Here is a 14,550-nt window from a genome sequence, read left to right as displayed (position 1 = left end):
CCCCAGATAATCTCAGCAGACTGCCTCCGGCATGGATCTGTGAAGCTGTGGCACCCAGAGACCCATAGAGCTTGCCCCACAGCCAATGTCCCCAAACCTCACTACCCTAAAAGCGTGTGCTTCTTGCTCTGTTGCCCAGGGTAGAGTGCAGTGGCATAGTCTCGGCTCACTGCAACCTCCGCCTCTTGGGTTCAAGTGATTCTCCTGCCTCAGCCTCCTGAGTAGCTGGAATTACAGGCACATGCCACCACACCCAGCTAATTATTGTATTTTTAGTAGAGATGGGGATTCACCATGTTGGCCAGGCTAGTCTTGAACTCCTGACCTTAGGTGATCCACCCACCTCTAATCTCACATCTTTCTAACATTTGTGTGTCTGTTTTGAGAGGCAACTCTTGTATCATTCCTCAAGCCCACTTTGGTTTAATTTGTTATTGCAGCCTGCTTTAAACTGGAAAACCATATAGCCAAAATTTGTTAGGCTTAAAGTGAGAATGACAATTTATGAAATATGGTTTGAGGGGCTCTATGCGTAGAATACGCTTGTCTGCTAACTTCGTTCCGGTCTTGTGTGCATGCATGTGCGTGTGCATGTATGTCTGAGCACCTGTGTATGACAGAGACTGTACATACCTACAATAAGCTAAGTGTCTGCTCCTTGACCAGCCCCATCAAATACCCCACTGGCAAGGGTTTGAGACCACTCACCTCAGTGAGTCGGATGTCTGCAGGGATCCGGTCTCCGATCGAGAGAGACACGACATCTCCAGGAACCAGTTCTCGAGCAAGCAGGTGCTTGAGTTTTCCTTCTCTTAGGCTGCATTTGATGTGGTAAAAAGCAAGAGCATCCATGCTGACATTCGTTTTTATGCACTTTGATGCATTTGAACAAGGAGAAAAGAAACACACTTTTCTCTTTTAATACACACCAACCCTGTGCCTTTAGGGTGTCACTATTTTGAAATTAATATATCCTCTAAGACTTTAGGGAAAGTATGTGGTTTCTGGGCATCCCCGGGCCACATCTGAAAGACTAGGCCATTGCTATTTACCCTGCCTGGAAACCAGGTGGGCCGCATGCCGCAGGGAGGCTCCTGGGGTCAAGGTCAGTGGTTCTAAAGCCTCCGAATGCAGCCGGCAGAGTTTTGTCCTCAGAGCACACAGCACTCAGGGTGCAGGGTTTGTCTCCAGAAGTCAGGGATGGCACAGCCTTGTCATAGCTGGGACCTCCATTCCCGTGGGGCCGTGACCAGCTGCCCTCAGACTATGGATGTGCTTCTGTGCAGGCTCCGACTGGAATCCCCCACACTACCGCCCCTGGCCCATCCCAGCTGACTCTGACCTCCCACCTGGCCCCTTCAACCCCTCCTGCATATGGCAGCTGGAGCGCTCTTAGGACCCCAAACCAGATCCCAGCTCCCTCCTGCTCCAAACCCTCCGATGGCTTTCCTATGACCTTGGTACCAAACCCAAAGATCTACTCCGGGGCAGGCCAGCCTCCTGCAGCTCCCATCTCATTCCACCCAGCCCCCTTAAACACGCAGCTTCTTCTGGTCTCAGGGGCTTATGCAGACCTCAAACGCAGGAGCAGAAATTCCCCTCCTCCTTGTTAATGGAATGTGATCTTGTTCAGGTATCCCCGCTCTCCCCACAGCCATGTGCCCCGGGGAGTGGGTCATGCCTGGCTAAGACCCCTGCTCTTGATTGGCTTAGGCATCAGCACATCACGCGACACTGGCCTGTGAGACGTGAGTGGATGTTTGCTGGGGGCTTGTGGGAAAAGACTTCCTTACTGTATGTGCATGCGCGCGCACGCGCGCACACACACACACACACACACACACACACACACCTTCTTCTATAGGGCCTTTGCGTGTTTGGCTGTGATGCCTGGAGCTGTGGCAGCCGCCTTGGGACCATGAGGAGAGCCAGCCAAGAACCAATCCAACCCCTATAAGCTCAAGGTGGCAGGGTAAGGAGGTGAAAGGGCCAGGCCCTGGGTGCTCTGCTGAATTAAGTAACCCCACAGCTCCCACCTCAGATCCCTGGCTATGAGACAATATATTTTCTTAGGGTTTGTGCACTTGGACTTTCTGTTCCTTGTAGCCAAGAGCACCTGCCAGAGATATACCTGCTGCTCCCTCAGCACCTCCCACAGCTGGCTCCTCTTCCTCAGGCCTCAGCTTAAATGTCACCTCCTCTCTAAATGTCAGCCTGATCGACAGCTGTTTAGGGTTGTCCTCCCCTTCCACCAGCCACTATTACATCTCAGTGGGATTTATTTGTTTTGGTGGCCTTGGGCATTTTTTGGCTTTCGTGTACCTGGACAATTCCAAAATCATCTTGTTTCTTCATTGGCTGATTATGTACTCCCTTGGTAGGAATGTGAGCTCCCCAGAGGCCGAGGCCTGTCCCTTTCTTCCACTTATATAACCTCAGTGCCCTTTCCCCAGGCATACAGTAGGTACTCAATACATATTTGATGCCTGCATCACGGATGGAGTAACACAGGAAAGGGTCCCGCATGGCAGGGTTTCCCCTGACTTGGAAACGGGTCTCAGCGACTCAGAGGGTGGGCTTCACCTCCTCAGCACTCTTCCAACTCTACCAGGCTGGCTGACACCGCTGTGTTTGTAAATAAAACTGTCTTTCAGAAGCTACCTCCCGGGCAACATTAATAATGCACGCTATTCACCTGAAAGGCCAAGACTTGATATTTAAGCTTAAGATCGGTTCATCAAATCACATAAATCATTTATGTTTCCATTTGCTCAGTTAATGATGTCACATGTCTGGATTTCTGACAGCATTGTTCATCTGACCAGCGAGCCCAGATGTTTCTACTGCTCCTGTGGCCCTTCTACAATGGACTCACCCTCTCTGATGTGAGTCAATTCTGTATCCTCCTCTTCTTATTTGGTCCTTCGTCATTATCCGCCTTGTATTATACACACACCCCCCTTGAATGCTGACTCTTTGAGACGGGGGACCTTATCTCACTAGGGCTTTCTACCCCAGCCCCATGGCTCAGTTGTACAACATGTACCTGGGATATATACTAAAGCTCTCCCCGATAATTATCCTTCAGAGAATACGGAGTTGCCATGTGTTTGCCAAATGTTGGAAATGGGTCTTAGAGACTCAGAGGGTGGGCTGAGTTGTTCCCAGGCACCGCAGATCATGGGATACTTTTACTTTTTTTTTTTTTCTGAGACGGAGTTTCGCTCTTATCACATAGGCTGGAGTACAATGGGGCGATCTTGGCTCACGGCAACCTCCACCTCTGGGTTCAGGCAATTCTCCTGCCTCAGCCTCCCAAGTAGCTGGGATTATAGGCGCCCACCACCATGCCCAGCTAATTTTGTTTTTTTAAAAATTTTTAGTAGAGACAGGGTTTCACCATGTTGGCCAGGCTGGTCTTGAACTCCTGACCTCAGGTGGGCTGCCTACTTTGGCCTCCCAAAGTGCTGGGATTACAGGCATGAGCCACTGTACCTAGCTGATCACAGGATACTTTCTATCACTTTGAGTAGAATTGTCAGATGCCATATTGGACAGGGCAGATGATATTAATAGAACATTTCCTGCAAGTTGGATCGCACAGGGCTACGCTAAGCAGAAATGGCCATGGGGTACTGGTAGATTTTAAAATCTTTTCTCTTTCCTTGTTAAACATCTCTGGTAAGAGCTGTGCAATAACCAACAGCACCAAGGAAAGGTCTGGGCAGGAAAGATGCTGTTGCGACTGCTGAGCGGTTACTCAAGTTCTCTCTCTCTGTACCCTATACTGCAGCCGATGTTCTCTTGGCTCCTCTTGTTAAAGACCTGGATCTTACTCTCCTGAGTCCATTCACTGAGAATTCAAATAAACCTCCAAACCCTCTCCCTAGAAAAAATACACAGTTCTGCACACTATTTCACAGGCTTTGTGGGCTACCCTCTTCCCAGAGTCACTCCTGCCACCTGTGGCCCTCAGGCTAGGCACCCTGATTTAGACACTGAAGATGGAGTTGAGGCCCAGAGAGGTTGAGTGACATGCTCAAGGACACACAGCAACCTGTTGGCAGGCGGAGACCAGGCCTTAGAACTCCCAGGGAGATGTGGTTCTCTTGTCTGACACTACCAAGGATACAACTTTCACCAAACATTTGCCGAACCCTCCAGCTCACTGGCTCCTCCAGTGAACCAAAAAGTCCCAGGGAGGCCCTGACTTACCAGTAACATTCTGGAGGAACCAGCTTGGTCAGCTCTTCCAGAGATTTCTCCGACCTGTACTCCTGGCAGGAAGCACATCAGATGTGCTGTTCAAAGGTGGGGACTCCATGAAGTTCCTGTCCCGCCCGGGTTACCCTGACCGGGACCTCGGGAAATACTCACCTGGATGAAGGCCACAGTGACCACGATGAGCACAGCCTAGACAGTAAACGGAGGAGGGTGTCAGTGCCAGAGGCTCGGTGGGAGGGGGGATGGGGCGTGGCAGGCTAGGGCCTTGTCTTTAATGATTGATTTCCTTTCTTCTTGCAAAATAAGTGCACAGTGCAGAAATTGAGAAAATATACTAGCCAAAAGAGGAGGAAAAAATGGACACTATCTTCTACTACCCAGAAGCGCACATTTTGGAGTACCCATCTAGATTTTTCTACGTAGACACACTTAAGGCACCGCATCATATAATATGGACATACTCTTTTATAAACTGCCATTTTCACTGAACATACTGCAAACACCCTTCACCATAGCAGATGTGGATCTTACTCCAGCCTTTTTTTTTTTTTTTTTTTTGAGATGGAGTCTCTGTCACCAGGCTGGAGTGCGATCTCTGCTCACTGCAACCTCTGCCTCCCGGTTTCAAGCAATTCTCCTGCCTCGGCCTCCCAAGTAGCTGAGACCACAGGCACATGCCACCATGCCCAGCCGATTGTTTTGTATTTTTAGTGGAGATGCGGTTTCACCATGTTGGCCAGGATGGTCTTGATCTCCTGACCTTGTGATCTGCTCCCCCTTGGCCTCCCAAAGTGCTGGGATTACAGGCGTGAGCCACCGCGCCCAGCCTACCCCAGCCTTTTAATTGGAAGTAGCAAATTCCATCATGTGGAATGAGTGTTTGTATTTTAAAAGACCAGCTGGAACGAACAGAAAGAAGTGGGGAATGACAGCCATCAAAAGGTGCTCAGGCCAGGCATGGTGGCTCACGCCTATAATCCCAACTATTTGGGAGGCCAAGGCAGGAAGATCACTCGAGGTCAAGAGTTTGAGACCAGCCTGGCCAACACAGGGAAATCCCATCTCTACTAAAAATATAAAAATTAGCCAGGCATGATGGCGGGCACCTGTAATCCCAGCTACTCAGGAGGCTGAGGCAGGAGAATTGCTTGAACCCGGGAAGCAGAGATTGTAGTGAGCTGAGATCATGCCACTGCTGTCCAGCCTGGGCGACAGAGCAAGACTCTGTCTCAAAAAAAAGAAAAAAAGAAAAAAAAAATGTGCTCAGGAGAAGCCAGACACAAAAGGTCATGTACTGTCTGAATCAATTTTTTTCTTATTAAAGTTCTAGGATACATGTGCAGAATGTGCAGCTTTGCTACACAGGTATACATGTGCCATGTTGGTTTGCTGCACCCATCAACTCGCCATTTACATTAGATATTTCTCCTAATGCTGTCCCTCCCCCAGGGCCCCCACCCTATGAGAGGCCCCGGTGTGTGATGTTCCACGCCCTGTGTTCTCACTGTTCAACTCCCGCCTATGAGTGGGTCACGCAGTGTTTGGTTTTCTGTCCTTGTGATAGTTTGCTTAGAATGATGGTTTCCAGCTTCATCCATGTCCCTGCAAAGGACACGAACTCATCCGTCTGAATCCGTTTCTGTGACGTATCCAGAACAGGTCAACCCACAGAGATGGAAGCAGATGGGTGGTTGCCAAGGGCTGGCAGGAGGGCGACAGGAAGTGAGTGACTGGTGAGCACAGGGTTTCCTTCTGGGGTGATGAAAATGTTTTGGAACCAGGCAGAGGAGGTGGTTGCAACATGTCATGAATGTACTCAATTCCACTGAATTGTTCACTGTGAAATAGTCAATATTTTATTATGTGAATTTCATCTAAATAAAAAAAGAGTGCTCAGTGGTTATCTCTGGGTAATGGATCAAGGGTGTTGTTCTTCGGAAGGCAAATACGCACAGCCCAGGCTCTATTCCCCCCATCCCAGGGTCATGGGTAAGGAATTCCCTGCAACACTGCTCTAGCAAAGACCCAGAAACACCTGTGTGTCCACCAAGCAAGTGGCGGCCGAATAAACCAGGACACCTTGATATTAGGGTAAAGAAGGACGTGGATTTGCTTTCCTTTGTTTCTTCTGTACGTTCCTTTTCCCCATGGCTACAGCAAACTGGTTTTTTTCTTTGTATATAGTTACAAGCAGAGACTCAGCAGACCTGTGGCTGCCCGCCCAGGAGCCAAGCGCTGTCAGGGAACTCACCATGGCAATGCTGACGGCATCCTCATACTCCTTGGTGAGGACACTCACCAGGGCAGAGCCCAGTAGCAGCAGGATCAGGGGGTTCTTAAACTGAAGAGGAAATAACAGGGTGGGGCACGTTCTTTAGTCTCAGGGACCAGAATGGGTTTCTTACTGTGCAGAAGCTTGTGTGACAGGGATCTCAGTTCAAGGCCAGGCTTCCAGGTCAACACCATGGTGACAGAGGGCTGGGGAGGCCACCCCATGAAGTGGTCCTCCTCTGCCTGGAACTCCACCCCACTGACCCTCCCGGAGTCGTCCTGACACTGACGCCCTGAAGACACCGGCCTTGGCCCTGCCTTTGAGTTCTTGGCCTTGCCTCTCCCCATCCCCATGACGCTCCAGGCCAGATCTTCAGCAAGATGCCAGTCCTGGCTCAGAACAGCCAAGGGTCCTCTCTCACCACACCAGCTCCCCAAATGCTGCACATCCCAGTCACCAAACTTGGTGCCAACCTGCTCCTGTCACAGCCTCTAGGGACTCCAATGATGTCCCTCTTTAAAACAGCTGTTCCCAAAACTTCCTGACAGTATTTTTACTTTATTTTATATACCTGCCCTTTCATTGCAGAGACATCTCATGGTAGCTCATGTTCCAGAGGATTGAAAAGAAATGCAAACACATCAAACCGGATTCAGAAGGCAGACCACAGATCAGGATGAGGAAGAGAGTTCAACTAGCAACAAGGGCTGGGCGCAGGGGCTCACACTGTAATCCCAGCCCTTTGGGAGGCTGAAATGGGAGGATTGCTTGAGCCCAGGAGTTTTAATCCAGCCTGGGAAACACAGCAAAATCCCATCTTTACAAAAAGAAAATGAAAAAGTTAGCTGGGCATGGTGATGTGCACCTGTGGTCCCAGATAATCAGAAGGCTAAGGCAGGAGGATCACTTGGGCCTGAGAAATTGAGGCTGCAGTGAACCGTGGTGTGCCACTGCACTCCTGCTTGGACAGCAAAGAAACCCTATCTCAGAAAAAAAGTAATAATAATGCACCAGGTCTGGGCACCTTAATTCTCAGGCTGCCAAGCTCCTGGCGCTTCAGGACCTCTGCACCCTGCCCTCCAGCAACGTCCTCCATCCACATCCTCACACTGCTTCTCTTCTCATTTCACTCAGGTCTCTGCCCAGACGCCACCTCCTCAGAGCACCAGCCTAGTGCCTCCCTGCCATCGCGTCCAGAGGCTTAGGTCGTGTTAAGGTAGAATTCCTAATGGTGAGACTCCTGAGGCAGAGGAACAGGGCTGCCTTGTGAGGTAATGAGTTCCCTGTCACTGGGGGAAAGATAGGAGAATCACGACATTTGGCACGCAGGAGGAACTCAACACACGTAAGGAATTAATAAGGGAGTGCAGAAAGGATCTGTATACTCAAGGGCAGGAAAACCCAGCCCGTCAGGAGCTCCCGTCCAGTCCTACAAGGATTCCCACAGATGCTGAACCGACAAGCTGTAAGATGAATGAGCAGGTCCTCTGCTCTCAAGAAATTTAAGAGATTTCATTCTGAGGAACACCCTGGGTGGATGCTGGAAGAGGATCCTTGGTGCGAAGGAAGATGTTCACAGTGGGTTTCGACAGGGCAGAGTGGAAGGAGGACAACCAGGGGAAGTGGGTCCTAGTGGAAGAGGTGCCAGGGCAGAGCAAAGAGGCCTCCAGCCACAGAGGTGAGGTCCTCCCTCACAGCTCACACTCAGCCTCCTTCCCTGGACCCCAGCTTCCGGGAGCCTCCACTGCCTCTTCTCAGTTCTGCAGTTTTAGGAAGCTTCTGGGCTAGCCAGAACGACCTGCATACCCAGAAGCCTATTTTGGTGCCAAAACGCATCGATGAATAACATTCCCAGAACACTGAGAACTGAGCCACAATCAGGGCGGGGACCTCAAGGAGAGTGGAGACAGAGGATGCTGCACGGAGGACTGTGATTGGTTCCAGAATCGACCAATGGAGGAAGCTGTAAACACAGAGCCAATAGGAAAGCAGCTGAAGCCAGGGGAAGCCCAGGGGCCAGAGAATGAAGAAGGGAATGTCAGGTATGGCGCCAAGAGCATGCAAAAGGCTGGAAAAGGGGATCTAAGGCCATCTAAATGCCGTCAGGCACCTGGAAAATTCTGCCCGTTCACTGGGCCTTTCTGAACTGGTCCTGCAAAGGTGGTGGGGGCTGCCGACTTCTAGACTGAAACTTGGAGCCATGTCAATTGCAGTTTTCTCTTTCCTCTTCTTAGTGGCTTCCAGGCATTTGACTGTGTGCCTTTCATTCAGCACTGCGCCAGCACGGATGGCAGCAGCTAGCAAAGGAAGGGGCTCTGGGTGCAGCTCCCTGGCTGCACTTCTCTGCCCTGCTCCTCGCTGCTATGTGACTTTGGGCTCAGGTTACAGATTCTATAGGACACCCAGTTAAATCTGAATTTCAGATAAACAAGGAACTTTTTCTTTTTAGTATAAGCATGTCCACTGTAATATTTGGGACACACTTATACTAGAAGTTGCTTGTTTATCTATCTGAAATTCACTTTTGTTGTTGTTCTTGTTGTTGCTGTTGTTGTTTGAGACAGGGTCTCACTCTATTGTCCAGACTGGAGCGCAGTGGCACAATCTCAGTTCACCCACCTGCAGCCTCCACCTCCCAAGTTCCAACAATCCTCCCACTTAGCCTCCTGAGTAGCTGGGATTACAGGCATGGCACTACCACATCCGGCCAGTTTTTATATTTTTAGAAGAGACGGGGTTTCACCATGTTGGCCGGGCTGGTCTTGAACTCCTGGGCTCAAGTGATCCACCCGCCTCAGCCTCCCAAAGTGCTTGGATTACAGGCGTGAGCCACCACGCCCAGCCTGAAATTGAAATTTGTAGGGCATCCTATATTGTTATTTGCTAAACCTGGCAACTCGGGGGAAATTTTTCAACCTCTGTACTTCTCCTTCCTCAAGTGCAAAGCCCGGATTAGGAGGAGGATTAGTAAATGCATGCTTACTTATTCACTTACTCACTTAGCGTGGGGCCCGGGGCCTGCTCAACTGTGTACGAATGTGATCACTGTTTTTCCTGAACGCGGCTGCCTGGGGAGTTAGTGATTTGCTCATGGTTGATGCTCAGGCTGGCTGGGACAGTGCAAAAGGGGCAGGAGCTGTCCAAGGATGCTCTCCACCAACATTGAAAGATGGAATGGCTGCCCCACCCTCCCTGGCTTATGCTTGTTAATGCAAAGAATGACACCTCTGGTCCTACCTGATCCAGGTATTTCTTCCACACAGGTTCACTGTTGTCAGCAACAAACTCATTCCAGCCATGGGCCAGCCGGCGCTGCGTCACCGAGAACTCCGACAGCCCAGTGTTTAAGTCCACCTGGAAGGAGAGGTTAGGCACAAGCTCACTGATGGGCCCAGCAAGGAATGAGGCAACAAGGTACAGACTCCCACTCTGGAAGGGAGTGGCTTCCATGATGGGCCAGGGACATGGGCTTGTCCACCAAGGTGCTGGGACTTGTTCAAAGACCCCATGCAGATGGGGCAGAGAGAGGAGGAAAAGGCCAGTGACCACTATAATTACAGCAGAAAAGATGACTATGACTCTGGTCTTAAATTTCAACAAATGGAACTGCAGTGTGGACTTCCAGCAATGCAGAAACACATATTTTCTTCTTTTAAAAAAATAAGTCTTGGGAATGTAAAATGGTACAGCTGTTATGGAAACTGTGCAGTTGTTCCTCAAAAAATTAAAAAGGGAGTTACCAGATCCAGCAATTCCACTTTGGGGTATATACCCAAAGGAACTGCTAGTGGGTCTCCAAGGATGTTTGTACAACCACGTCCATAGCACTGTTCACAAAAGCAAAAAGGGTGAAACAACCCACCAATCTGTCGAGGGAGAATGAATGCGTGAAACGTGGTGTACACACACATTGAAATAGTATTTAGCCTCAGAATGAAAGAAAATGCTGACACGTGCTACAACATGGATATACCTTTAAGTTGAACCTTGAGGATGAAGTTAAGTGAAATAAGCCAGTCACAAAAAGACAAATTCTGTTGATTCCACATATGAATTACATAGACTAGTCAAATTCATAGAGACAGAAAGCAGAATGGTGGATGCCAGAGGCTGGAGGGAGAGGGGATGGGAGTGAGTGTTTAATGGAGACAGACTGTTGTACAAGATGAAAAGAATACTGGAGATGCTAATGTGCTCCCGCCTTACTGACTGTGGGTCTTAAGACCCTCCCATGAGAGGGTGCCACCCTATAATCTAGGGGAAGAAATGATGTCATGAAGCTTCCCTAAAAACCCAAAGATAGGATTCAGTGAGTTTTCACGTAGCTAAACACGGGGATGTGCCTGGAGAGTGGCACCCAGGGAGATGTTTGAACAGCTACGATCACAGCAGCACTGGGCATGGAAGCTCTGCGCCCCTTCCCCGATTACCTGCCCTATGAGTCTCTTCATCTGTATCCTTTGCCTTTATAATAAACTGGCAGGGCTTGGTGGCTTACGCCTGTAATCCCAGCACTTTGGGAGGCCAAGGCAGGCAGATCGCCTGAGGTCGGGAGTTCGAGACCAGCCTGACCAACAGGGAGAAACCCTGTCTCTACTAAAAATACAAAATTAGACAGGCGTGGTGGCGTGTGGCTGTAATCCCAACCACTCAGAAGGCTGAAGCAGGAGAATCGCATGAACCTGGGAGGCAGAGGTTGCAGTAAGTTGAGATTGTGCCATTGCACTGCAGCCTAGGCAACAAGAACGAAACTCCATCTCAAACAAAACAAAACAAGGCAAAACAAAAAACTATAATAAACTGATAAATGTAAAAAAAAAAATTCTGGAGATAGAGAATGACGATGGCTGTGCCACAGTGTGAATGTACTTAATGCAACTACAATGTACACTTCACAATGATTAAGGCCGGGCACAGTGACTCACACTTTAGGAGGCTGAGGTGGGGAGATCGCTGAACCCAGGAGTTCAAGGCTAGTCTGGGCAATATAGCATGATCTTGGCTCTACAAAAAATTTAAAAAAACAGCCCGTTGTGGTGGCAGACTCCTGTAGTCTCAGCTACTCAGGAGGCTGAGGCAGGAGGATTAAGCCCAGGAGGTGTAGACTTCACCGGGCCTTGATTGCAGCACTGGACTCGAGCCTGGGCAACAGAGTGAGACCATGTCTTGGAAAAAAAAAAAACATGCTTAAGATGGTAAATTTTATGTCGTGTATTTACCACAATCAGACATTTTAAAAAATAGACCTGTCTTAAGAAACAAGAATATTTTTTGAAATGATAAACAAAACTGACAAACCTTTAGCCATGCTAAGAAAAAAAGAGAGAAGAACCAAATAAATACAAACAGAAATGAAAAAGGAGGCTTTACAAATTATATCACAGAAAGTCAAAGGGCCAGTAGTGGCTACCAGGAGCAACTATAGGCCAATAAATTGGAAAATATAGAAGAAATGGATACATTCCTACACACACAGACCCTACCCAGATTGAACCATGAAGAAATCCAAAACCTGAATAGGCCAATAACAGTAATACAATCGAAGCCATAATAAAAAGGCTTCCAGTTAGGAAAAGCCCAGGACCCAATGGCTTCACTGCTGAATTCTACCAAACATTCAAGGAAGCAATACCAATCCTACTCAAATTATTCTGAACAATAGATGAGTAGGAAATACTTTCATTCTATGAGGCCAGTATTACCTGGATACCAAAACCAGACAAAGACACATTTAAAAAAGAAAACTACTGGCCAATATCACTGATGACTATTGATGCAAAAATCTTCAGCAAGATACAAGCAAATTAAATGCAGTAACACATTAAAATGAAAATTCATCATGACCAAGTGGGATTTATCCCAAGGGTTCAAGGATGGCTCAACATACACGAATCAATTAATGTGACACATCTTATCAACAGAATGAAAGACAAAAACCATATGATTATTTCAATTAATACTGAAAAAACATTTGACAAAATTCAACATCCCTTCATGATAAAAACCCTAAAAAAAACTGGGTATAGAAGGAACATATCTCAACATAATAAAAAACATATATAACAGACCCAGTGCTAGTGTCATATTGAATGAGGAAAAACTGAAAGCTTTTCCGTAGGATGCCCACTTTTACCACCGTTATTCAACAGAGTACTGTAAGTTCTAGCTGGAGCAATCAGACAAGAGTAACAAATAAAGGGCATCTAAATTGGAAAGGAAGAAATCAAATTATTCTTGTGTGCAGATGATATGATCTTATATTTGAAAAAACCTAAAGACTCCACCTAAAGCTGCTAGAACTCATAAACAAAATCAGGAGAGTTGGAGGGTACAAACTCAAATTACAAAGATCAGTAGCATTGCTATATGCTATGAGAAAGCAATCTGAAAAAGAAATCAATTAGGTAATCCCATTTATGAGAGCTACAAATTAAATATCTAGGAATTAACTTGAAGTAAAAATCTCTACAATGAAAACTATAAAACGTTGATGCAAGAAACTAAAGAAGACACAGAAAAATGGAAAAATATTCCATGTTCATGGGTTGGAAAAATCAATATCATTAAAATGTCCATACTACCCAAAGCAATCTATAGATTTAATGGAATCCCTATCAAAATACCAATGACATTCTCAACAGAAATAGAAAAAACAATTTTAAAATTTATATGGAACTTCAAAAGACCCAGAATAGCCAAAGCTATCTTAAGGAAAAAGAACAACACTGGAGGAATCATATTACCTGACTTTAAATTATGTTACAGAGCTTTAGTAACCAAAATGGCATGGTACTGACATAAAAACAGATACAGAGATCAGTGAAACAGAATAGAGAACCCAGATATAAATCCATACATCTACAGTGAACTCATTTTTGACAGAGGTGTCAAGAACATCCACCGGGGAAAGGGCAATCTCTTTGATAAATGGTACCGGGAAAACGAAATTTCCATATGCAGAAGAGTAAAATTTGACCTCTCTCTCTCATTATCAACAAAAATCAAATCAAAATGGATTAAAGGCAAGGTGGGCAGATTACCTGAGGTCAGGAGTTCCAGACCAGCCTGGCCAACATGGCAAAACCCCATCTCTACTAAAAATACAAAAATTAGCTGGGAGTGGCAGTGCATGCCTGTAAATTCCAGCTACTACAGGAGGCTGAGGCAGGAGAATCGCTTGAACCCAGGAGATGGAGGTTGTAGTGAGCTGAGATTGCACTACCTTGCTCCAGCCTGGGCAACAAAGTAAGACACCATCTCAAAAAAACAGAAAAAGAAAAAGAAAAAAGATTAAAGACTTAAATCTAAGATCACAGACTATGAAACTACCAAGAGAACATTGGGGAAATTCTCCAGGACATTGAACTGGGCAAAGATTTCTTGAATAGTATCCTACAAGCACAGGCAACCAAAGCAAAAATGGATAAATGGAATTACATCAAGTTAAAAAGCTTCTGCACAGCAAAGGAAATCATCAACAAAGTGAAGAGACAACCCACAGAATAGGAGAAAATATTTGCAAACTACCCATCTGACACGGGATTAACAACCAGAATGTATAAGGAGCTCAAACAACTCTACAGGAGAAAACCTAATAATCTGATTTTAAAATGGGCCAAAAGATCTGGATAGACATTTCTCAAAAGAAGACACAGGAATGGCAAACAGGTACATGAAAAGGTGCTCACCATCACTGACCATCAGAGAAATGCAAATCGAAACTACAATGAGATATCATCTCACCACAGTTAAAATGGCTTTTATCCAAAAGGCAATAACAAATCCTGGATGTGGAGAAAAGGGAACCCTTGTACACTGTTGGTAGGAATGTAAATTAGTACAACTCTAGCGAACAGTTTGGAGGGTTCCTCAAAACACTTAAAAATATGCTGGGCGCGGTGGCTCATGCCTGTAATCCCAGCACTTTGGGAGGCAGAGGCGGGTGGATCATGAGGTCAGGAGATAGACACTATCCTGGCTAACACGGTGAAATCCCGTCTCTACTAAAAATACAAAAAGATTAGCTGGGCGTGCTGGCAGGTGCCTGTAGTCCC

General features: G+C 47.1%; 1 protein-coding gene across 2 annotated transcripts in view; it reads right to left on the bottom strand.

The window, feature by feature from the left end:
* LOC105496774 (ATPase secretory pathway Ca2+ transporting 2) overlaps positions 1-14,550 on the bottom strand; it is an 88,926-nt gene that overhangs the window by 42,967 nt on the left and 31,409 nt on the right. For both annotated transcript variants that reach the window (XM_011767371.2, XM_011767370.2), the window contains exons 3-7: positions 9,734-9,850; positions 6,476-6,565; positions 4,378-4,413; positions 4,216-4,277; positions 709-817 (exon numbers count right to left, since the gene is read on the bottom strand). In XM_011767371.2, the coding sequence (XP_011765673.2) occupies positions 709-817; positions 4,216-4,277; positions 4,378-4,413; positions 6,476-6,565; positions 9,734-9,850 (414 nt within the window). The remainder of the gene's footprint in view (positions 1-708; positions 818-4,215; positions 4,278-4,377; positions 4,414-6,475; positions 6,566-9,733; positions 9,851-14,550) is intronic.

This window comes from Macaca nemestrina, chromosome 18 (genome assembly GCF_043159975.1).
Source record: "Macaca nemestrina isolate mMacNem1 chromosome 18, mMacNem.hap1, whole genome shotgun sequence".
In the NCBI taxonomy this organism is placed as follows: domain Eukaryota; kingdom Metazoa; phylum Chordata; class Mammalia; order Primates; family Cercopithecidae; genus Macaca; species Macaca nemestrina.
The sequence above is the reverse complement of the archived record's forward strand: the minus strand, read 5'-3'. Positions and strand labels throughout refer to the sequence as shown.